The following is a 25,855-nucleotide window of genomic DNA, read 5'->3' as shown; positions in this document are numbered from 1 at the left end:
TCAGTAGTTTTTGAGAATTAAGGTTTAAGATTTATCTATGCTTAGTGACTTAGATCCACCATGGAGGATCTGCAGTTCCTCCTGTGCTGTCATTGGTTGACCGCAATTTACCGCTGTAGATCCGCAAGGCCAACTTCGCATTGTGATTGGCTGTCTGTAAACTCATTTCGTTATAGTTAGTACCATGTTTCCATTGGAAAAAGTGTTTTTTGACCTGCCTAAATCTTGGTGCCGTTTGATGAATCTTCACAAAATAAAAAAAAACTATTAAAAATGTTCCAGTGAATCATGCTGTACTTGGAAAGTTTCAGGGTGACCTGTCAAGCAGGAGCCGAGAAAAGGGGGGAGGGTTAAAAAATGTTTTTCCCATTATAATTCCCATAGGGATTTTAGACATGACTACAGCCCAAGCCGCTGGACAGAATTACAACAAATTTGGCAGAAAGGTGGATCTTGGTCCAGAAAAAGTGCTTTTTCTTATTTGGTGTAAATCTGTTCAGTACATTTTTTACTTTTTGAAACATTAGATGAAAACTTAATATAGATATCTAGAGGTGTGAAGGGTTTGTGAATAATAACAAGCTTGCTCAGGGAAAATGCAGAGCCCCCATCCTCCACCTCCACCACAGCCCCGGGACCACCACCACCTCCACAGGGCTTCGACTAAAACAAATGTGGGGGCTGAACATTCATGTTTCTTTCCTAACCAGTGCGGGGGTTGGATGTCATTGGTATGTCTGGAAACAGGGTAAGGAGTTACCTGTGGTGTAATGGTAAAGGTCACGGACCCTCACACTCAAAGTTGGGGATTCACTCCAGGTGTGTGTGGGTGTGGTCATTTCCCTTCTTTAATTTATTTTATACGTCAAAAGTTAAAGGTTCATACTGAAAGGTGATCTCATTCGTTTTAAATGCCAAAAAACTTTTCTTTTTAATATGTCTTAAAATATCTCATTCTACGTATATCATTCATCAAAGCCTAAAACCCTCCTCCCCCCCCTCTCTCTCTCACTCTCTCTCTCTCAAGTTCTCTATCAGTCTATTTCTCTTAATTTCTCTCCCTCTCTCTCACTTTCTCTCTCTCTCTCTCTCTCTTTCTCTCTCTCTCTATCTCTCTCGCAGAGATTGTTATTGCAATGGTCTCTCCATATAATGACTTCAAAGAGTCACACTAGCAAGATGTTTGGTATAAATGTTATAGTTAAGTTTGGATGCAGAGCAGAACAGAGTCACTTCTGGCCTAATAGTCGAGGTCTTCTGCTGTCACTCAGTAGGCTGAAGGTTCAAATCCTAGTATCGCTTGGCCACGTGCCTGTTAATTTTGTAATGTTTTAATTGGTCAGTGTGCATCACTAGGAAAAGTCTTTTCCCCCCCCCCCCCCCTCAAAATCTGCGGGTTGAATGTCATAGCTAAGTATGGACACTGCATAGTAAGGGGTCACCTCTGACCTAGTGGTTAAAGTCTCAGACAGTCACACTAAAGGTTAAGGGTTGTAGTCTAGGTGAGTCTGTGGTAATTTCCTGCTTTAGTTTCCTTTCAACTTTAAATATTTAATTTACATACTGAAAGGTGACCTCACGCTATTTAATTGACAAAAGCATCACTCATCAAAGCTTAAATGGCTCTCTCTCTTACTTTCTTTCTCTCTCTCTTCTCTCTTCTCTCTCTCTCTTTCTCAGGGTTGGGTGGGTAGAGGGATTGGCTGCAGGGACTGGCCGCAGCAGCACAAGGTTGGAGTAGTTATAGTGGGTTGGCCGCAGGCTGCCATGCTCCGCTGCGCAAGGCTGAAGTCTGTCGGCAGTGGTTGGTTTAATGTATAGTAATTAAAATTACTTTACATTAAAAAAGCCGTAGAAATGTACTGAAAAAAACAAAAGTTACAGGGACTTTATAGTTGGGTTCTGAATTTATTTGTACAAAACCTTAGAAATACAGTTGTAGTGAGAGTTATTTCAAGTATATTTTGTGCCCTAAGCTAACTCGCGCCCTCCTATGCACTGCTAATTATCCCAGATATTACATCACTCATGATATCTTTTATAACATCATTGATAATATCACTAACATTTGTTGTAAAATTATTCATTTAAAAAACTGTGGATGGCGGGAGCATGAGTTACAGATTCTTACTATAAATGTCACAGGTGAATTTCTAAGGTTTTGTACGAGTAAATTCAGAACCTAACTATATTGTCCCTGTAACCTTTGTTTTTTAGTGAATATATACATATATAAGATTACAGTGACGTTATAATTAAGATCTTTTTTTAAATGTACAGAACCTTAGTAATTCAGCCCCCACCATGCACAGTTATCACATCAGTAATTCTACTGCTAATGTTACAGTAACATTATCAATGGTGTTTTTAAGATGTCATGAGTGCTGTAATATCTGTGGTAATTAGCAGTGCATTAACTTAAAGTAATTTTCAATACTATGGCCTCATTATGACTTTGGCGGTCTCAGAGCACCCACCCGCCATAATATGGTTACTGCCAGATTTCCGCCACATTTAGGGCGGATTTTCGGCAGTAGCCATGCTGGCGGTCGAGGCTCCTGCACGATGCTACCACCTGCACCGCCCCGCCAGAAGGACACCACCAGCCGTATTATGACCATTAATACGGCCTGGCGGTGTCCTGCTGGCAGAGCTCTGCCGGCGGTAGCAGCACCCCTTCCTGTTCCCTGCTAGACGACCTCATCGCCGGATAAGGTAAGTCGGAAGTCCGACAGGGGATGGGGAGTGTTGTGTGTTGTGTGTGGTGTCTGCTTGTGTGTTTGAATGTGTGTGTGTGTGCACATGTGTGAATGCGTCTGTGAGTGTTGTGTATGTGTGGTTGTATGCATGTGAGTGAATGCGTGTATGAGTGTTGCAGTGAGTGCATGTCTGCTTGTCAGTGTGTATGCGTGTGAGCATGTTAGTGTGGATGGGTGCTTGAATGCATGTGAGTATGTGTGAGTGAATGCGTGTATGGATTTGTGTGAGTGGATGAGTGTCTGGAAGTGGAGGTCAATGGGTGTGGGTGTATGTGCGTGGGAATCAGGAGGGGGACGATGTGGCTGAAGGTGTTTGGGGGGAGGGGGATGATGTGGCTAAAGGGGAGGTGGGGGAAGGGGACGGCGTGGCAAGGGGACGGCTTGGCTGAAGGAGGTGTGGGGGAGCCGTCTACCGGTGACAGGGAAGGATTTCCCTGTCACTGATAGTCCTACTGCCATGGTTTTCGTGGCGGTGCTACCACAACGGAAACCATAGCAGGCTTAATGCCAGCTGTGGTCTTCTGTGAACCACCGGGTCGGAGATGAACATCTCCGGGCCAGCAATTTATACCGCCATGGATGTATGAGTAGTGATGTAGCGGTTTGGCAGCGGCCAACCTGCCACACTCATAATGTGGCGGTATACACCACCAGCCTTTTGGCAGTGATACTGCCACACTAACCCGGGCGGTCTTTTGAGGTCCTATATGTTAATCCAACCACCGACGCGCACAGCCCTTTGCTGTGCTCAGCGGTGGTGAGCTGCAGGGCATGGCCTGCGTCCAACCTCCCTAACTGCCCTTTGGCCGTGCACAGCGGGAGTTTAGCCACCGCCTGTCCCATTGGGTATGAGAATAAGTGTGAGAGGGTGTCTCTGGGGGTGAGAGTGGCTATGAGAGTATCTGTCTGGGTGTCCAAGTGGGTGCATCAGTGTCTTGGTGGGAGCATCAGTTTCTGTGTGAGTCTCTGAGTGGGTGCATGAGGGTTTCATTGGGCCTCTGGGTTTGTGAGTGTTTGTCGGTCTGTGAGTAGGTCTGTAAGGGCCTGAGTGGGGTTGTGAGTAGGTGCACGAGCATTTGAGTATTTGTGAGTCGGTGCGTGAGTTTCTGAGTGAGTCTGTGAGTGGGTGAAAGATTGACAAAGAGAAATTGTGAGAGTGAGGGAGCGAGACAATTTTTAGGCTTTGGTGAATGATGTACTTAGAATCAGATATATATCTTGACAAATTGAAAACAAAAATGTATTTGTCAATTAAAAACTGTGAGATCACCTTTCATTAGTACCCTTGAACCTTTCTAAATTAAAAAAAATTAAAGTAGGAAAATGACCACAGATATTACCACCGACACACCTAGACTAAAACCCTGAACTTTCAGCGTGAGGGTTAAGTCACAGCTAATTTGTGCTATGCAGTCATTGCATGGCGAGACCATTGCAGTGACCATCTCGGTCTCTCTCTCTTCCATCCCACTTTGGGATGGAGGAGAGAGAGAGAGTGAAAGGACCGCAGGGGAGCCTGGAGGCCCCCAAGGTCATGGCCAGCTCCCCACATCCTGGGGGAGCCGGCATTGCTCTCCCAAGCAGGGAGCTGCTTTTAGTAGCAGCTCCCTGCTTGTTGGAGCAATATTTTAATCTGTCTTCCCCGCACCCATATTTGTGTGCAGGGAAAAAAGATGAAAGTTCCACCTTCTACAAGGGAGAACTGTTTGACAGCTCTCTCTTGCAGAAAGTGGTCTTTGCTGTTGCTTGGGAGGGGACTGTCAGCTCCCACCAAGCAAAAGCAAACAGCTATGTCCCGGGGGTGGGCACCCAGGGACATAGCAGGAGTCGCCCCTGGGGGCCATCAGTGGTTCCTCGAGGGGGCCGAGTGCCCCCCCCCCCCCCTCAAACTAGTATAGCTCCAGGGGAGGTGGTGGTCACCAGGGCTTGAGGATCTGAAATGGACCCCCTTCACTTTTTTATTGTAGCCCCGGGGTGGCTGTCCCCAGGCTTTATAAACTATGGGGAGGTGGTGGTCTGCGGGTGGGGGGGGGTCACATGCCCCCCGCATTTAATTGGATATTAGCCCCGGGGAGGTGGTGGTCCCCCTGCACCATTTTTCTTTAAAGCCTCGGGGAGGTGCCCCCTCCCTCCCTGCATCAAAATACTATAAAGCCCCAGGGAGGTGGGGGTCCCTGGGACAGCAAGGGGGCTGCGCGGGCCCCTGCATCAAATTGCTATAAAGCCCCAGGGAGCTGGCGGTCTTGGCGATTGCGTGGGGGTAGTGGCCCCACTGTACACATAATTCTGATTGCCCCAGGGAGGTAGCGGTCCCTGGGGCTGCAGGGGTGGGGGTTGGCCCCCAACAATAAACTAACAATGCCCCCAGGACTTGGCCCACCCAGGGTCTTCAGATTTAGCAAGCTATCGCTGTTCAAAATCCCTGTGGAAAAATTAATGTGGGGTAACGCATTTTGGGACCCTCCCTTTTTCTCGGCCCCCGCTTGATGGATCACCCCATAACTTTCCAGAAAGCAGCTGAATTGACCATGGTAGTTTTGGGGAAATGTTCGTCAAGATTCATCAAATAGCTCTAAAGTTATTAGCAAAACAAGAAATGCTTTTCCTTTAGAAACTAGGTCCTAACTAAAACTACATAGTGGCAACTGCCACTAGGTAATGTTGTTTTATTTTTATATATATATATGTGTGTGTGGTTCTGCGGATCCACCATGGCACGAAGCACGCCCCCCCATCAAAGAACTGCAGGAACTGTGGATCTGTGGCACTAAAAAAAATAAAGGGGTTGGTGGCCTTTGAGGGATTGGGTGCAGGGCCTGAACTCAATCTCACTCTTTAGCATTTAGAGCCTCAAATCTCTAGAATGCCCTTCCCTCGGAGCTCTGCCAGGATAGTCAAGAAATTTCCTTTCGTAAGAATTTGAAGACACTGATGTTCACAGTATAAGCTGCCTCCTTGTCGTTCTGCTTCCGCTCTAGCGCTGGGAGGCCTTTGGGTAGCCATGCGCTTTTCGACTCCTAAACTAAACTCTGCACATGCTTAAAAGCCGTGTTTGGCCATGGGCGCCAGCGGGCAGTTGGGTGCTGGCCCTTCATCATATCTCACGCTGGGTACAGCTTTGGAGACCGCTGGAGTTTGGGCACAGGCATGACACACCGAAAGATGTCTTACTTTACATTAAAAAACATAGAAATTAATTGAAAAACCCCAAGGTTAAAGACATGATACAGTTGTGTGAAAATGTCAGTTTAAACATAACGTTTTAAAGTAACAAAACCACCAACATGCACCAGTTATCTCAAGTAACTATTATTTGTGTCCGAAAGCAACTTTATCTTGCGCCCTCACCATGTACTGCTTGTACCGCCACATATTACACCATTCCTGACATGTTCTTGATAACATCCCTAATGACATCTGAAATTATAACATTGATTACAACACTGTGCATGGCAGGGGCACAAGTTATAATTACTTTAGGGCACAAGTCATAGTTACTTGAGATAACTGTAATTGGTGAATTTCAGTGGTTTATATTTTAACTGGCATTTTCAGCTATGTATAGCTCCCCTTTAATCTTTGTTTTTTACAGCCGTCACTGTGGATGGCAGGGTCTGATTTGCAGCCATATATATATATATATATATATATATATATATATATATATATATATATATTATTCAAACATCAAAACATTTTGGGATGCATGAATAGATGCCTAAGAAGGCAAGGCATGGAAAGGGATCCTCCAGGTTTTCAGAGTGACTGAATGTTTTGGATTGCTTACTTTATTGACAATGCCTCTTATGGTAGATGTCTCCAGCTAAGTTGGAAGACAGGAGAGCTGCGCCTTAAAAGTACCTGAATTATTTTAGAGGCAGTGATTCAACTTTTTAAATATTTTCTTGAAAAACATATATTCTACATTGTTCTTGAACCACATAAACGTGCAAATCATGTATGCCATTGCAACCATCTTGAGGCCCATAAAAGGCTGTCAAATTCCTAGTTGTTTTCTACTGAAACGTAAATTGTTGAAGAAATTACGCAGCAAGGGTTAACCCCTTAGTTCATAGAGGGGGGGAAGGGGAGTAACTGAAAGAAACATCCATTGGGGTGATGTTGGGTAGCTCCAGTGCACTGTTCCACGTCACTAAGCCTATCCTGCTGCTTGCTTGTGAATAGGCTGACTATTGTCAGTTACGCCCATACCGGCCTGTGTTTGTGTGGATGCCGCAATATCTCATCAAGCAAAAATAAAGTGTGCTGAAAGTGATGCATAGAAGGGTTTGCTTATGTTCCCGTGGCAGCGCATTTACACTGTTCTTATATATGTGGTACTTAATAAACTCACTTCCCAAAAGTCAGCAATTGTCTTAAACAAAAAGGAAACAGTGCAGCACATCTTTCGGGACCTCATGCTTAACTGACAATGATCTGCGAGTCTTTCAATAAACTGAGTATGTTCGGTGTACTTTCCTTTCTAGAGTCCTAGTGCAGTGCGGAGTAGTGTCTCCACGAGCTCGCCCCCTGACCCCAGTGCTGAGGAGGAAGCGGTGACCATGCTGCAGTCTGCTTTCAGAGCTCATGTGGCAAGAGCAGAACAACATGAAAGAAGGTGCTTCTTTGAATTAACTATTTTTGTTGTTTTCCCATTGCAAAGTACACACCCATGTCTCTCCCATTCAACACGGTGACATGTCAGCAGTTAATGGTTGGGATGTGTGCTTACGCATAGTGTTATTTTTCAGGGCTTCAATTTCCAGTTCTATCGCAGTGAACAGTAGCTCCTCCAGAAATCTTAAAGATACAAAGTCTGCCTCTCATTCACCTAGGCGATCTTCCCCTCAAGCCTTCAGTGTGACGCCAGGTAAACATAAGTTTGTAATGTGTTTTCTGTAGTACAGTATTGCCTAAAGGACGTTGATATTGTCTTGTATTTGGTGGGAACTTCTTCATTTTATGGGGCTGCAGAAATGAATGTCCCTCACATGAGCACAATATGAAATATTGATATTTTGATATTCTCTGAATTAACGTCTCACTGAATTTTGCCTGACTTTTATGTACGACTTTTGTGAACAACTTTTTGAACTGGTAAAAGGAGCTACTCATACCTAGTGCAGACATCTCAAAGATGGATTTACATGTCTTATCTCCTTACGTAAGATTTTTATCTTTATTTGTGTGTTTTCTTCAAGCTTAATATAGGCCCAAAAGGTATTCATCATCTATACAAGTAGACCATACATATTAAAAACCACAACAGAAAAGGCAAAGCCTAAAATAAATGGAATCATTAAACTACTGCCATGAGTTTGGAGCTCTATTGACAAGATCATATACCCTTGGAAATGCTTGACAACTTTTAATATTACTTCAGTATTTCCCAACCTAACATGCTGCAATGCCTGTGTATCCAACAAAAATTATTTGAAAATAAAACATACTCTTACAGCGAAGAGAAAACAAATGAGCATAGCTAGTGCTGCATTTGGCTAGTGCACGGTATCAATGCAATGTCATCAATGATTTAAGAACTAACAGCACTTTTTTTTAAGTGCATCAGCAACCCCCCCAAAAAACTGCAATGCATCACCAGATATGCTCATGTGCGTCATCAGTGTGTTTTTAATATCTTTGTTTTTTTTTTTTTTTTTTTTTTTAACTTTTAATTTATCTTTCTACGACAGTGGATACCAATGCCGCATGTTAAATGAAAAAAATAGCTTGACAAGGTTATTAAGGATAAAGGACCTCCCCAGGATATGAGGGGAAAGCTGCACAAGGTGCAGAGAACAATAAAACATCTGCATTCCCATGGAGTTTTTATAATAAAAAAACAAAATGTAGCTCCCCATTGTGGAGCGTGAATAGATGCAAGTCATTCAGTCCAAATGATAGCCCTGGGAAAGGACAAAACAAAAAGAGGAAGATAGCCATTACATGAGATGCAAGCTAATGAGATTCACAAGAAAGCCAGCCAATTGGCTAATCAAAAGCCGCTGGAGCTATGGTATTGTGTACATTATGACAACTAACAAATGTTTTTCTGTAGATGAGACACAGAAAAGGGTAACTTGGTCTCCATGCTCCCTCGTCACCAATTTGGTGTTGACAAGTGATCAAACTATACAGCTCCACTACAGTCAGGATGAGTTCACTATAGATCCAGTTTTTTTTTACCTCCTTTAAAAAAGATTCAGCTGTATGAGTCTTGGCAGAAGTATAATTCCTGCCATTACTTCCCACTTTCAGTCGAGTGGGAGATAGTAAAGGAATGATTCTTCACAGCCAAATCAGACAGCCCAGCATGCAGCTGGTTCCGCCTTGTCCATGTTGAAGAGTAGACGTCTGGGAACGACAGAGCCCACCTCCCCATCTCACGTAATATGTGCTTTGAGATTGCAGCAGTTTCAGGACGTGGTCTCTCAAATCTGCATCTCTGATAATATCTAGAATGGTGCCTCCACCATGTTCTTCCAGCTGAACTAGAGGCTAAAATGGGAGCCTAGAGGTCTGATTAGGCAGTGTGCCTCCTTTATATCCATGCGAAATGAGGTGCTCCCAAAAAAATATCTCCATTGTTTAAAGCACTGGCTGGTCTGCTGGGGTGGCAGGAAAGCCCAGGACGCTATAGTGGGCAGAGCACCTCGTTATTTAACATAAAAATACCCCCTGTCTCTTTCTTCTAGGGGACAGTTTGGGGTTCCTGGAACACCTCTAGTGTGGGCACTTTACTTTCCACCCTACCTCCTTTACTGACTACATACATTTTACATTCAGCTCAGCTTTATTCAGAAGCACATCAACCGCCTATGACACCCTCTCAAACTCATCCAGTGTTTTCAAAATGGCATCTAAGGTTGCCATTGTTCTCTTTTGTCAGTTTCACCATCCTTGTCTTCCCCCTCTACTTCGTTTGTTAGAGGTCAGTTGGAACTATGTTCTATCTGCTAAGCATTTTGTTTCACACCTTATTGATTAGCCTTTTGCTTGCAGAGCTGAGGCAACTCCTTGCACACAGTCATCATATCCACAAAACAAATCAAATATATTTCAACATTGATACAGAAGTGCCCTTGTTTTTTAGGTTGGGCGTGCAGGCGCTCTGACGTGTTGTAACCTATCTGTGGGCTTTTAACCACACTCACTGTACGGCCATCGCAATCACTCGTTCATGGGCTTGCCTTTCAAAAATCCTTTATCATCATTGGTGAATGCTTTATGTTTGTCCCTCCTTGGGGCAGTTTTGTTACTGACTTGGCCATCGACCCTGTTATATGCATAGTTTCACGTTTGCTAGTACGTTTGACCGCGTTGAACTTCTCTTTTCTTTTGTCTCTCCTTCTCGCTCATGCTCATGGCGGACGTGGTGCTTTGTATTGACTTACTTATGTCAACTGTTTTACTTTTCATTTTCAATTTATGTGGCAAGAAAAGTCCAGTTAGGAATTTACAATGCTAATAGCTCTAACTCGAGTAAACGTGTAACCTATTGCATTGCAAATGCTTGTATTGATCGTCTTACTGTCCACCCTATATTCCACTATTTTTCCTAACCATACATTCAGTATTCCTGTGATCACTCTTGATGGCTCCTCTTCAAACACTGCACTCGTTTATGAAATATCTCACTTAACTCTTACAACTTAATAGAGTGTTCTACAAAGATGTGTACACGCTTCTTCTTTTATCTGTACTAATATGAAGAATTACACACTTTTGTGTCCAAACCCTGCACCAGTACCACCTCACTCACACACCTCTATTATAATGCTACTCTATCTCGTTTAGCAAAGATATTACAAACCATTCTCTCCTCAACTTGTGTATACTCCACTCAATTTCTCTTGGGCACTCTGCTTCTATTAACCACCTTCACTACCTTCCTGAATATCCTCTTGTCCATGGAGGGCTCGTTATGTATCAATAGAACAACCTACATAATGATCATTTGTCTTAGATGATCATACTTATCCTTTACAGTTCACAGCATTTAGTGACGTGGAATCATTCTCTCTGTGACCTTGACATCACACTAGACATTAATTCTCCAAACCCCTGCCACCCCCATAATCGCTATTAGAGATTGTAACGTCAGTCTCCAATATCCAGCACACTTAGGCCTCATTTGGACCTCGGGTACTGCCGGGCTGAAGACCCCCAGTGCAGGTGGTTTTCCGCCCAGCGTATTATGACTGCTGGCAGCCTTCTGCCCTTTTTCGGACGGAGAGCCACCAGCAGCCATACTGACGGTCGGTGGTGAAGTGGAGGCTGCTCCACCGCCACGTCATCAGAACACCGCCCACCGAATCACAACCCAGGATTCGGTGTGGTGGTGTTCTGGTGACAGGGAGTTGGTGGCGGAGCAGCCCCCATGGATCCTGTTCCCTCCCGGAGGATCACCGGACAAGGTAAGGTGATCGTCTGTTAGGGGAGGGTGGTGCGGGGGTGTTGTGTGCGTGCATGGGGTGTGCGTGTGAGTGTGTAGAGGGGGTGTGTGAGTACGTGTATGCATGCGGGGGGTGTTGTGTGTATGGGAAATGTGTGCGTATATGTCTGTGTGCATGTGTGTGTGTATGTGTAGTAGTTGTTTGAGTGTGCGGGTGGGGGTCGATGTTTTGGGGGGTAGGGGGGTCCTGCCACCTTTGGGGGGGGTGGTAGAGGGGTCGTGGGTTTTGGGAGGGGGAAAGGGGTTGGGGAGACCCCTATCAGTGCCAGGGAACGAATTCCCTGGCACTGAGAGTGCCTAACGCCATGATTTCATGGCAGTACAGAACCCCACGAAATCCATGGCGGTATGTGGGGTCGTGATACCACCGGTGATCTAGTGACGGCCGCCGGGCTGAAGACCGAAGTCTCCAGCCCAGCGGTCATTACCACCCTGGCAGTTGGATTGTAGAAATTGAGGTTTGGCATGCCGGTAACCGCCATGCTTGTAATTTTTTTTTTTTTTTTCGCCGGCCTGTTTGCGATATTACCGCCACTTCTACACCGACCGCCAGGGTTGTAATGAGGGCCTTAATTTTTTTACTCATATTGTTTCTGGCATTTATGCCTAAATACCAACTAACTTGCCAACTCCACACTTCTATAAGAGCTCTCCATCTTATTCTCATCACTAATTCTGTTTCAACTACACCACCCAGCACCGATCTCGGACATGCTACCCTACAGATGACATCACAGTCCACATCCCCTGGTGCCCACCAAACAAAGAACTGTCACCAAAACAAAACACCCTCCGGGTGCACCTACCCTTATTCTCATGCCACCTTCATGACAGCTTCAAACCTTTGCTTCACTGAAAAAATGTAATGGAACATTGAGGACTGCTTTCAATAAATATTATCCTTTATCTCCTTTTATTTGAAATACTTCCTCTGCTCAACTCTTGGTCTCTCCATTGCACGAAGACAAATATGGAAGAAATCCTCTGCAAATTGCAAAGAATTAAAAGGCGCCGAACACCTGGAAAATTACAAAGTAGACCTGTGACAAAGTTTAGAACTTTGACTACTGGTTGTAGTATGCATTGTGGAAGGCCAACTAGTAGGCTTTATGTTTCTGTATATTTAAAGTTGCTTATGAAGTGCATTACCACATTCATGGACTCATTTTTTTAAATGGGAAATGTTCCATATTATATGTTGCTTAAAATTAATGTTTAAAGCAGTTTGTGGAAATTATAGAAAACAAACTGATCAAATAGAATATTTTAATAAGTTCTACAAAAAAGGCCCGGAGATCTGTAGAGATCTTCCACCCCCACTTTTGGAGTTTAAAGTTTGGGATAGAAAAGAGTAAGATGGAAAAGGATCACCCTTTTTTCCTTTTAATATTCTTAGTTAAAGGTAATTCTAAATAGATCAAAATTGCCTTTTTTAATGTTAAATGTTTAAGACATCCAGTTACACAAATGGAAATATTTGATTATTTGTCTAGACATGAGGCTGGCATCTGTTTAATTCAAGAAACTTATATTGATGACAAATGTTTATCCTGTAGGCATACAAAATGGGTTAGACACATTCTTTCTTCTTAGGCCATAGGTAAAAAAAAAAAAAAATGCAGTGGCAAATTCACTCTCTAAAAAAACTCTAATTACAGATATTAGATAAGCATTCTGATACAGATGGTAGATTCCTATTTTTCAAAGTCAAATGAAGTCAATTGATTCACCTGATGTGTTGAATTTGATTAATATATGGTCCAACTGCTGATGACCCGACATTTTTAAATATTACATCTGAGATTGTTAAACTTGGTATTGTTCCCCTCTTTGGTGGTGATTTTAGTTTAATATATGGTGATTTTCTTGATAGACTTTCCTCTACTGAATATGGACTCCCAAAGCTCAAATCATTGTTTAAAACACAGGACTTACTTACATTTGGCTTTCCAACTTACAAATATTTTTTTAAGAATTCTAATTCATATAACATAACAATTATTCTCATCAAGAAATTTAGTCCACTTGATTACTCATGCTATCTTTGGAAATATTGATATTTCATGTCATGCATAAAATATATGTACAATTAAATAACACTTATATTTCTATGTCCAGGTGGTGTATGAATGTTGGTATTGCTTTCAATCATAATAACAAGGCTTAAATGTTGTTTGCTGCTCTATATTGGTTATTCTGGAAACACTGTGCCCCACCACATCACTGTTAGGAGCAATGTTGATGATTATGAAGAAAAAACAATTTTCAGATATCTTCCACCATCCTAGTATTCTGTGTGTTGCATGAATGGTAGCCACAGAATATTTTAAGTGGTAACATTACAGCTGCATTAGTTTCAGTTGGCCATAAAATTGTATCACAAACTTCCCCACCAAAAGTGGCCTTGTTAACTGATGAGTTTTACTGAAGAAGATATGTTTTTCACTTGAATAATTGGTGCGCATGTATCCATCCACTTCCCAAATGTTGGCTGCAGTAGCTGCAGCGTCCCCCATTCATTTCTGGAACGTTTCAGAGCTGACTGTGTACCTTTCTCTAACTTTATTTTAGTGCTAGATCTTGTTGTAATGCGTGAAGGAATAAAAGTAAATTATGGCCCTCAGTGTTGCCTCTGGGGATTTCAGGTATAAAAGGAGAAAGTACTCCTTTCATTGTTCCCCCAGATTGGAAGATGTTGATTTTTGTTTGTAATTTCCTCCAAAACTAATGACAACTTTTTAAGCTTCCAGTCCTAGGGCCTGATTTAGAGTTGTTCAGTAAGCCAACAGCTTCAAAGAAATTTCCGCTGCCCTGTCTCCTCACTTTATGCATCTCTTGCCTAATTTATAGGTCAGGGCACCCCTGTTTTCTTAAGAATGAAGCCTCTGGTGGCTCTGGTGTTAGGACTGTCTTATCCATGTACACGTTGCATAAAAACACCCTGTGTATTGCAAGCCTTCCAGCACCATGTTTGTCAGCAAGTTTTCTGTCTGGTTACCTCCGTGCACAGTGGAGCAATGAAAAAAAGCTAAAATGCTGAAACGTCCGCCAGGCACTGGGGAGGAAACTCCCAGCACATCAAACATCACCTTTCTTTTAGTCGAAAGGCAAACACCTGCTTTAGGGATGTGTGTGTGTGTGTCTTTTTTTTTTTGTTTAAATCAGAGCAGCCCCGTCCAATGTAAATGGGAGCAAAATCAAGGGGGAAACCCCTCCTATGGCGATTAACCTTTAAAAATGTCAAATCAACAGTGGGTGGGCCAATGAAGGAGGTGCCTCCACTGCCTTAGTGATTTGATGGCGAAACACTACAGGAGCCCCTTAATGTGTAACTTTGTTCTAAGAAAATGATCACCTTTGAAATCAATGGAATTTTTACAAGTTCTAATTTCTGTCTACTGTTTAGGGTTTGTCAATGCTGTACATAATCGGGCAGGGTATGAAGACCATTGATGTGTGGATTGTGTCCCCTTGCAGCTAATGACTACTAGATTTTGTTATCTGCTGCTTTTTGTATGAAGAAAGTAGGTGTTGAAAGAGTGCAGATTTGATGGCGTGGCACACCAATGCTTATATATCAAAAGGATGGACAGTCAGTTTCTTGTCTCATCAAAGAGTCAGCATGTCTGCTGGCACATGAGATTAATGCAGTCAGTTTCCCTGGACATGGTCCAGAGTCTGGCAGCTGCATTGAGAGATTCGTTTATGGAGCCTAAAATGTAACTTGTAGCTGGGGGCTAGGAGGGACGGTCCTTCATTAAACTAGCCAGGTAGCTTTTTATCCTTTGGTGCTGAGTGCAGATTGAACCACTCACCATTAACTGTCTGGTGTTATCCCGGGTTATCTATTTTAAATCTTGCCAAGACACATTTTCAGTACTATAATGCCCCATTTGTCTTAATTGAGATGTACAGTTGACTGTTTGTTTAGTGGTGTATGGTGCTGTCTGAAGTCATGCATATCCATCACAGCACCAGCAACATTGCTGGTTGTCTAGCTATTCAGCATTAGTAAGGGATGGAAAAGTTGTAACATGGCTGTTACACTATTGTGTAAGAATCCATCTGGGGTAGTGTAAGACGGTTGTGTCTCCCAGCGCAAGGCTCACAGGCACACAATTCATGTTCTTTCTCGCTGTATGTGCATTGTCTGGCCAGAGTTGGAATTAAAGTATAGAAAAACACTCAACAATAAGTGTCCTTATACAACACTTTGCACTTTACATTCAATGCAAACAAAATTCACCTCTGTACTCAACAAGCCTAACTTTTCTTAGGAACCGTACTAAATACAATCACAAGTAAAGCTTATCCCAACACGATAGTGAATGCATTTCAAAGGCTGTCTTCATTTTTACAAGATTTTGCATCCTCTGAGAACACCAATAGAACTTTTGTGAACTATGGCTTCTTGCATGATGATAGTACCATATACTTGGCTGCACATGCACCACCTTCAGGAGTGCATTTCCCGGCAGTGATCACAAGGAACTGGGCAGGCGAAGGACCTAGTGGTTGGTGGAACACACATCTCAGTACATACTGCAGAGATGGAAAATCAAAAAGTTGTTACTCGTCGGTTATTCCTTGACCCTCTGCCTCAAGCAACCATCAACACAGACACCTCCCTCCCACTGTCACTTTCCTTCAGTGATTAAGTGACCTGCAAGCACTAACAGTGGAAGAGTCCTTTATTTAAGGGCTATTTTTAAAAGAAACACTTGATTTCTGAACAAGGTAATCTCCAAGTTCCATAGAATCAAACTGTTGAGTTGCTAATATTTATTCACCAGCTCAGATGGTTGCAGAAAGGGCCTTACATACTTTAGTTGTCAAAAGAGCCCTCATATACTATGTTTATCCAAAGCCTTCATAAGGACTGAGCAGCTCTTTGTGACCTTTGGCAACGCCAACTTAAACAACTCTATTTCCAAAACAGTTCAAGATAGATGCACAGTCTAGCATGTTCACGTTGCCTATGCAAAAGCCAGAAATGTACTACACTCTGTGTCTAAGGCACTTTCCAATCACAAAAAAAGAGCAACTGTGGCTTTCACTGTAAATATCCCAATTGCAGAAATGTGTAAAGCTGCAATGTCCACACTTTCATCAGACATTGTGTGGACATTCGTGCCTGATGAGGAGCAAAGGTCAGCTAATCTGTCCCTAAAATTCTCTCAAATAACTTCCTTCCCAGCTTGCAAACTACTTCTTTAGGGGAGAAGGGCACTACTTTTCCTTCTGTGCAAAGCAGTATATCTACAGCAGCACATGCTGAAAAAGGTAACTGGATTGCAGCTTCAGATTCACACATGGACCCTTCCACCTCCCCGTACATTTAAGTTCCATACACATATTTGTATTACTCCACTTTATATAGACTATCCTGCTTTTTATTACGATACCCACTTACTCTAAACCACCAGCAATCAATACAATTTTTGCTGGAATCGGTGTCCTGGCTAATCGGGGACGAATCACGACTCGCCTTGAAACCAAAACCTCTGCTTAGAACAAAAACATCTTACAATGCCCATACCCAGTACTAGATGACAGGAGTGTGCAAAGCATTTGATATACAGCACAACTAGCAGAAAAATGGATTTAGGTTATTGTATTAACCCCCATTCACAAAGTATGGCACACTATCAGAATTACTGGTTGATCTCATTAGTAATTCCAACAATGTTATTTAAACATAATCAGTGATAGCATCAGTGATGTAATTTAACATGTCAGAAGTGATGTAATATGTGAGATTCTAATTGCTGCATGATGGGGTGAACATTATAGTTAGTCCTCTAAATTACAAACGGTGTATTTTGGGTTTCTTGAGTTTTTTTTTTTTTTTTTTAACATTACCTTGTGACTCACTCCCAATACTATCTATAACATCACCTTAACTCTTGGGTTTTTAAGTGTTTTTTTTTTTTTAAACATATATTAAGGCCGAAGAACCTACCCTAACTAGAGCTTCACTTTAACCTTTGGTTTTATCAATGACTATGTATATGTATACACGTATCCACCCAAATGTTACTATTTTAAAATTCGGGAGCTGTTAGGCGACTGAGAATATTGGTAGGCCGAGTAAACAAATGTGAAAAGTGGAGGCTGTTTTTATGCACACGTCTTTCTCGAACTATTTTAGCTCCTTTAAAAATTAAGTATGCCTCAAATTACTAGATACACATTCCTACCCTCACATTTTCTAATAACTAGTTTCATGCCTGCATTAACATTTCAATGCTCATTTACCTTAGCCTGCTTCTCAGGAAAGGATTTAAATCCGTTAGCTCTTATCCCAACAAAATCACGTTCAGCAGTGTCTCACTTATGTCTTTTAGCACTCTAGTTGTTCATTAGAACTCTCTGGTGACGCTGCAGTTGATTGCTACGAAGTTAACTGACAGGCTGCTGCTGGTGTTAGAAGAATGTTTTGCATGTGTCCTCATTTTACTTTCTAGAGCACTAACAAAAATTTCTATGACAAAAGAACCCCCTGCTTCTATTGTTCATTCACTGCAGTCTCCCTGTCAGAAATGCTAACATTTTTTTTCCATCGAGATGGCAGTCAGGTGTGCCACTATGTTGTCATAAATACAGAATGTTAGCGCTCCTCTAATACTTCATTAGAAAACTGTAGGAAGCTGCAGTAGAACAGTAGGGAATCAACTCACAGGCCACTGCGCTTCAGAGTACATATTTTAAATAAAAAGGATTAGACAGTCTGTGGCACACACACTGCTAACTTATTAATGCATGTATTTTCTAAATTAACTTTTAACATCCAGATATTTTCTTACCTATCCAAAACATAGCGCAGGGGCTTTGGGTGTCCCTTGTTCAATTTCAGCTGAAGATTCGTAAAAGTGTTGTTATCTTCTCTCTGAGACTCCCGAAGGCTAAAGTTCTTTAGTATAGAGAGTGGCGTGGTTGTGGGTTGATCAACCTCCTTTTGCTTTCCAGGGCTTGCCGATTTTCAGATAGCCTTGGCTTGTCTCTCTAGCTCGTTGCGGGGCGTTTCACAAAAAAGGTGGCTATGATTGTCCGCAAATTCACTTCTACTCCATTTTAATATAGCGAGGTTACCAAAAACCTCTGTTAGCAGCAATAGTGTGTATAAGGCTTTATGGGCAGAAACCAGGGGTCTAACTGGTTCCAAATCCCCCAAAGCCTATCCCTGTCTGGGAAAGCCATGAATTTTGAATTGAAGAGTGAGATGAGCTTTTAGCCATCCTTCTCTCACTGAGTCTTACCAGTGGCTGCAGCAGCCAAAGAGCAACGAATGGGCCGTAAATGGCATAGTCCAGACGTTTATACTTTTCCAAGTTGCCAGGCGATAACGTTTGATCTGAAATTTTTTTGATTTTACCAAGGTATAGACCACTAGTATACCTCAAAATGCAAACTGATATTTCCTCTCTCTATGACAAACAAGGTGTTTTGTTCCCCCGCTATCTTGCACAAAAGACACATTTTCCCAGAAACAGAAACCAACATTCAAACTATCTTCACACAGAACATGTTTCTTAACTGATCTTAAAATAAGCAAAATTGCTTGAATGCATGTATTTGAATATATATGGTCTTCTTGCTTTACTCATCCCTGAAAGCTCCAAAGCTGGAGCACTCCTTAACATGCAGACCATCAGTATTTTTCCAAAAAAGGTAATGCGTGTGGGGAAAAAAAAAAAAAACATAATGTTGCTGAAGGAGAGGCGAAGCTTGCTTCAAACTCGTGTGCTTCTAGGAAAGGGTTATCTTTACCATCTGAAAAGTATTGATGTAGTTGAAGCATTGACTGTTGAGTAGTGCTGCAGGTCCTAAAGTTCACAGGCTTTTCTCTTTCACTTACCTGAAATTAATGAGTGTGCAAAGAAGTGGTTGTAGTTTAAAATGTGCACGCCAAAGAAAAATGAATCGTTTAGCCCATTCTTAACCCTGTCTGTGTCAAAAGGAACTTTGGTGATAATGAACTTGGTAGGCCCTCCACATTTGCACCCTTACAAACTACAGGGTATTTGCACAGTGTAAGGAAAAGCCGGTGTAGGCATATAGGGCCTGATTACAACTTTGGAGGAGGTGTTAATCCGTCCCAAAAGTGACGGTAAAGTGTCGGATATACCACCAGCCGTATTACGAGTCCATTATATCCTATGGAACTCGTAATACGGCTGGTGGTATATCCGTCACTTTACCGTCACTTTTGGGACGGATTAACACCTCCTCCAAAGTTGTAATCAGGCCCATAGTGTCAACATACTTCTCTCTAGACGACTGCTGGCCATGTACCACAACCCTCTTTTCCCTAACGTCATCTAGAGGCCTGCACAGAAACAAAAAGCTCATAAATGTGCAGCGATCTACTGAAAGAGTGCAAGTTTCCCTCTCACAGAACAGGTATTGCACATGAGGAAGCAGCTGGGCAAGCTTTGATGACACATGCCAAGTGCACATAACATTGAGTAGCAGGAGCGAAGGCTTTCAGTACACGAAACCGGTATGGGAAACTAGGGAGCGCGATGCAAGTGTTTTGTATTAAATAGATACAGGACTGGAGCAGTGCAAACTTTGTGCCGATTCAGCATAGGAGGCAATAGCAGTGCAAGTGTCGCTCTTACAGACTGGTACAACCCAGTATGCAGCAGCAGTATAAGCAAAAAATGATAGAGCAGTTCCTTCTTGGAGGTGTATATCCCACATCTCCCACGATTTCACTTGGCTTTTTACCCTTGCATAGGTTGATGCATTCTAATAATTACTCCTAGTTGGGTGACATATATAATATGGCTTCCCATTGTGCATCAGATCGAGGGCCTTAGGTAACATGTTGCCTTTGTTTCTTGACATCCCTGCTAGAACTGTTTTGGGCCTGATTGTTTTCCTCCCAAAAGACCTTGAGAAAATGGTAACCAATGAAATCTCGTACTTCTGTAAGTGTGAGACCAGAAGGTGGGATTGTTGTAAAATAGAGAACACATGTTTTCTCTTTTCATCACTCCTGCCCCTGTGAGCAACCTACCGCCGAAATAACCTGAAGAAAGTGTTGGAGGTCTGATACCCTTAGTCCAGTCTCTCATTTGCATGTCCCACTCGAGTATTCCCGGTAGAAACCGAAATTGACCTAGATACAGTGGGAACTGGTGTAATGGGCTGGAAGTATGGCAGCCACAAGATGATTAATCTGAAAGGCTGAGATATCTCCTCCAGGAACTCATAAAACTCACCAGGAGCTAAATCGTGCTTCCTTTTTAGGTCATCATAGATGCTTGATTTTGTGATCCATTTATTCTTGTAGAATCTGGATCTGACCAGGCTGTTCATCTCAAGTAGATAATAAGAACAAATAAGAACGTCACGCTGGATGGGAGTTGCCATTCCAGCTTCCCATTTCCACCAATACTTTTCATACAGTAGCATTTCCTATATCTTCCAATTCCCAGTAGTTTATGGAAAAAGTTGGACTACCCAAAAATGTTTTGGGACAAAATATAATTTCTGCTTCAACATTTCTTATTAAGAATCTAGTCAAACTCCAGAACACCTGTTGAAGTTATTACGCTACATATAGTCTAAAATGAAATATATGGGAGATAAATGTTATATTGGTAGCTTGTTAGCTATGTTGTTAGCTTTTGTTTAGAGTCTGGAACTATAAATGCTTTTTATTCCACCTTGTCAAGACGGTTATTTTAGCTTTTATTTTTCATATTTGATTAATTTCAGATAATGGAGATTCTGATGTCAGTGAGGAGCTAATAGAAGAACCTGTGCCTGAGGATGAGAAAGCCAATAAATGGAAAAACCCAAAAGACCTCAAGTTTTCACCCCGACAGCAATTACCAGGTACATAATTATTAGATTAACTTCCGATATTTATGGCAAAGAAAATGCCTTCTTGTTTAGCTTTCGAGTAGGTTTCCCAAACTCCTTGACAGCCCAACTCTACTGGAAAAGAAGGGAATACATGGTGTTTTGTTGGGCAAGAGGTAGAATCCCATCCTAATAACTTTATGGAAAACAAACCAACGTTCTCTAGAAATCAATAATTAAACTGAAACATACATGTTCAGTTTCTCTTATATACTTAAATCATACTTGCTGGAAATATACTCATAGCCTGACACCTTTTAAATGATACTTTTTGCAGAGGCCTTACATTCAACTTCACAGGCTTACACTGGATCACAAATTTTCAGCAGTACTAGCTTTGTGACATTGTTGTGGCACTGGCTACCAATCTGCAAGATGTCCTGTCTGTGCTGTGGATGTGATGAAGCAGGTTCATGCGAGTGTGCCACTGAAGGCGTAGGTTCTGTTTTTTCTATTCTACAATAATGCCGGGATCTAGAGCTCGCTGAGTTTTTTTTATTTTTTTTATTTTTATTATTTTTCATAGATTTTCGGTTGAGCTTTTATTCACCAACCTACCACGCTAGAACATTTACTTGGTGACAGTTGTGCTCCCTAAGGCATTTTAAGAGGAGACCAAAAGGTGTCATCACAGAAGTAGGTGCAAAAATGTAAATCAAAATCCAGCTTGCTTGACATGAGCTGTTTTCTGTGTAGAACAGTCTTCCTCAAATGGTGATCAACACAGTAAACATGAGAAATGGGATAACGGCGCATTCAGACTCTATCCCTCAGGCGCAGCTCACTTGCTGCACAACTCTTAGCCAGTGGTAGGTTTGTTTCCTCCTGGGGACATACACAACATATGTGGGATGTCCAAGAGGCCATGAGACTTGACTTCGGTTTATGTAGGGCAGCAGTCTCTGAAGCACCATTATTTGCCACCCTTCCTTTATGCCCTCCACACTGGGCATGATGCCACTTGTGACAGCGATACTAAAGTTCAAGAAACCAATGAGGTCCGCTTCAGCATTAGGTCGTTTTGGCTCCACACCAGACGCACTGGGTTTTTGTGCTGTTCCCAAGCCAGCACTTCAAAATCAGGAAGACTTGATCCTTCAGACTGGTAAAAAAGAGAAAGCGGACTATCTTTAGGCCGTAGTAATGCAAAGTTAAATACAAATTAAATGAACTGCGGCATTGATCAGATTGTTAAAGCTCTGTGGGTCTGATTCAGATGCCCCAAGTTTGTCTGTGCCCTAAATGGGAATGTTAAGAGTGAGGTTGATATGCTTTTCCCTATAGTCTCCCAATAGAACTCCTCAACGCTATAGATAATCCCAGAGAGGTGTTTTAATGGGCTTGAAGGTTGTTCCTGGGCAGAAAAAGCCTCCTGTAGCTGTGGGCAAGAAGGGCGCCGTAAATTTAGGACCACCCCTGTGCATTATGCAGACCAAGTACAACTTTTTCACTGAGATCACTTCATACAAATCAAGAAATATTTTCCCCTTAGTTCCTTTTAATGATTGTATATGTGGAATTTGAAAAGTCACAATCTTCTACTACAGTTCTCAAACCGACGAAAATAAAAAGGATAGATCTTCTTAAAACTACGTTTTTGGCTCACCAAACTGAGTTGAGCCTTGTTGTAAAGGCCACACTGACCAAGCTAAACCCAGATACTTCCTGTTGGCAGTATTAGATGGGTAATACTAGTAATCAGACTAGATCAAGAAAACGAATGAGGCCCTTGATGCCGGTAGGAGTGCTGACTTCTTTCGAAACCGGAAGTGACGCCTGGTGACATCAGCGAAGTCATATAATGCACACCTTGGCTTAACAACGTCAGTACCCTTTTCTCTATCCCTCCAATGCGGTTCTGAAGCTCGAGGTTGCGCACTAAGTATTTTGTGTAGAATTTAGAGCACTGTAAAGTGCAGTGTTAGAATGTCTCCATCAAGCATTCAGGCTTTATGACCTTTAGGGACTGCTAGGGATAGATGTCCACTGATGACCCACAATTTGTTTGCCAGTGGTGCCCAAATCTGACCATTACTCCAACTCATGCGAGTCCTGCCTCAGTATGCACTACAAGCAAGTAAGGAGAGGGAAGCACAACTAATTACGGCAGGGGTGCATGATGAGAAACAAGGGTTGTGTTGTTCCTCTGACCAATGGAGGTCACAGACTTCTCCAACAGGTGACAGAAACATAAGAAACACAAGAAACACTCCTCAAGGGGTTAGTCACCCATGTGTACCCCCACTCCCACATGATCTTCAGAGCCAGAATTGGTACCTCTAGAGCCTCCCCATCCAGCTGTGCTGGTTCACTCTCCCCTTGTGCAGTCCCCAGCTCAGCTAGTCATACAGGTCCAGCCCACCCTGCTTTTAGCTCCCTTCCCATCTGTACTCCAGCTTCCCGGCTTGGACCCAGGGAATAAGAATCCATTCTGCTTGGGCCGAGTCATCGTCTTCAACTCTTTCAAGAGGTATTCCCATTGCATAGATCCATAAGGCGGCAGTGTGGGTGTCCTGCACAAGTCTGCCAAACACTACTGTTGGGACTTGGAGGTGTGTTGGGACACACCTCTTTGCCAGATCAGTGTTGTAGGATTTCCTCGTCTAACCATCCATCGAGCAGGAAAGTTATTGCTTGGAAATCTGCTCAACCGGTGAGGATCTTTGTGGCCGGTACTTTATCTACCTGTAGATTAGTCATAGATTTCACCCACCTCTTCTGATGGGTTGACGGATACACAGGGAAAGTGATAATAAGATTCCAATTAGAGTTTAGCACTACACCGTATCTGATAAATGTTGCTCCATATGTTCACCTGGAAGGCATAGCAGGTGGAAATTGACGTTGTTACACCGGATTAGTGCTATATTGCTTTGGTTACATCACCAGTCGTCCCTTCCGGCGTTGACACTGAGCCACTACCCACTACTGGCATCAAAGAGGTTTGAAGCTTTCCAGATCCAGTCTGATGCCTGTGATTATTCAGTAAGTAACGAATCTACAGAATTATATACACCAAACATATCTATCCCCTCACCAGCTCCAACGAGGGTTCCCCCACACGATACACAAATGCCCATGCTGTAGAGAACAGGAGGCTACTTTCAACCACATGGTGTGGGCCTGCCTGCCCATACAACGTGCCTGGCACGAAATCACTGCACTGACGGGGGAATTGGCAGATCATGCGCTGTCCCCTAGCCCTGCGTCCTGTCTACTCAGCATCTGCACTAAGGTTAAGGGGGGCAAACAACTACACAGGTTCATAGACCTGGCCTTTGTCATATTCAAACACCTCACAGCAATACAGTTTAAGGCACCTTCCACTCCAGATGTCAACAAGTGGCTAGATGGGCTGTTACAGTGGGCCAGGGCCGACTCACAGGCACTTCACTCTATGAGCGACAGAGGATTCGCTGTAGCGGGACACGGAATCTGGGATACCTTCATAGTCTGGACTGAAGCCAAAAATGACACCCGACCTCCATGAAAACGGCAATAAGCGTTAACCCATGTAGTCCTTGGCGCTTCAGTAGTGCACCCCGTGCACACTGCATTGCAGACAGCACATATTACTGTAAAGTGTTACACCCAACCCCCCGCAGGAACCCCTATCATACACTGGGGCAGGATCCATCACCTCTTGCCATGGCAGCCTCCCCCCTTTGTTGTAATCTCGGACTAGCTAGCAGCCAGACACAAAGGTAATTTACAGATGGTATCACATCACTGCACCCCCACCCAGAGTCACTGTGGGCCACTAGTGGCACCACACATATTCTTCGTTATTCTGAAACCGACCTCTGTAAATACTATGATAGTGTGTACCTGTCCCTATAAATTATATTGTTTATTGCCAAATGCTGCCTTCACACTCCTCAGGCTCTGGGACTTCCTCCTCCTCATCCTCACTCTCATTTACTGTATGCCCTTTATCTCGCACTTGAATGTGCAACTCACACCCAGTGTTCTGTACTTATTGGATATGTTGTAATAAAAAATAAAAACAGATTTAAAAAAAGTAAGGAATCTACAGGGGGATAGAGTATTCACCAGAAAGACCATTATCAAAGATAAGTAACTTTTTCTTATGCACTCTGGCATGTTTGATGTGATTTAATGTGGTTTGAGATGACTTGCTTAAATGTCTTCAGATTTCTCTAGAGACATCCAGGAAAAGTCTTGTCCACATGCAATCTAATGAGGAACCCTGGGTGAGGATAAAGCAGATACCTGACTAGAGAGGAGGACTCTTGGCCTAGCTTGTCCAACACACCAATTTCACCAACAGTTATCTATGTGCCACATCTACATTTGTAAGATTGGTAGGCCCAGACAGCAAGATCCGCCCCTACAATGGGAAGTAAAGGAGCAAATAGAAGCTACCAGTGGCAGCAGCTGCCTTCTCTTCATCCACACCCTAAAAAATGTGCATTCATTGAGAAGTGCCATGATATGCCAAAAGTGGGATGTGTGGCAACCTTCCTCCAAAGCAGATCACCTTGGACTAATGAGAACCTCCAATATATTTGATGAATATTTCCTCCAATTTTAGAGAAGACTACCACTTGATGCGCTCTCCTCCTGGCCCTTCATGCCACACAAACATTGTGGATAAAGAACAAGAGAGGTAGAATAACGTTCTACAGATGGGTGCAATAGACGAGGCCCATGACAAGAAAGAGGAAATGGTGGTTCTCTAGATATTTTGTGGCTGGATTTTGCCCCTGACCATATAGTTATTCACCCTTATGTAAGGAAATAT

At 42.8% G+C, this 25,855-nt stretch overlaps 1 protein-coding gene across 3 annotated transcripts in view; it reads left to right on the top strand.

The window, feature by feature from the left end:
- Positions 1 to 25,855, top strand: part of IQCE (IQ motif containing E) — a 245,168-nt gene that overhangs the window by 214,930 nt on the left and 4,383 nt on the right. For all 3 annotated transcript variants that reach the window (XM_069209950.1, XM_069209951.1, XM_069209952.1), the window contains 3 exons: positions 7,247 to 7,377; positions 7,511 to 7,629; positions 20,944 to 21,063. In XM_069209950.1, the coding sequence (XP_069066051.1) occupies positions 7,247 to 7,377; positions 7,511 to 7,629; positions 20,944 to 21,063 (370 nt within the window). The remainder of the gene's footprint in view (positions 1 to 7,246; positions 7,378 to 7,510; positions 7,630 to 20,943; positions 21,064 to 25,855) is intronic.

The sequence above is a fragment of the Pleurodeles waltl genome, chromosome 10 (assembly GCF_031143425.1).
Source record: "Pleurodeles waltl isolate 20211129_DDA chromosome 10, aPleWal1.hap1.20221129, whole genome shotgun sequence".
NCBI lineage: Eukaryota > Metazoa > Chordata > Amphibia > Caudata > Salamandridae > Pleurodeles > Pleurodeles waltl.
The sequence above is the reverse complement of the archived record's forward strand: the minus strand, read 5'-3'. Positions and strand labels throughout refer to the sequence as shown.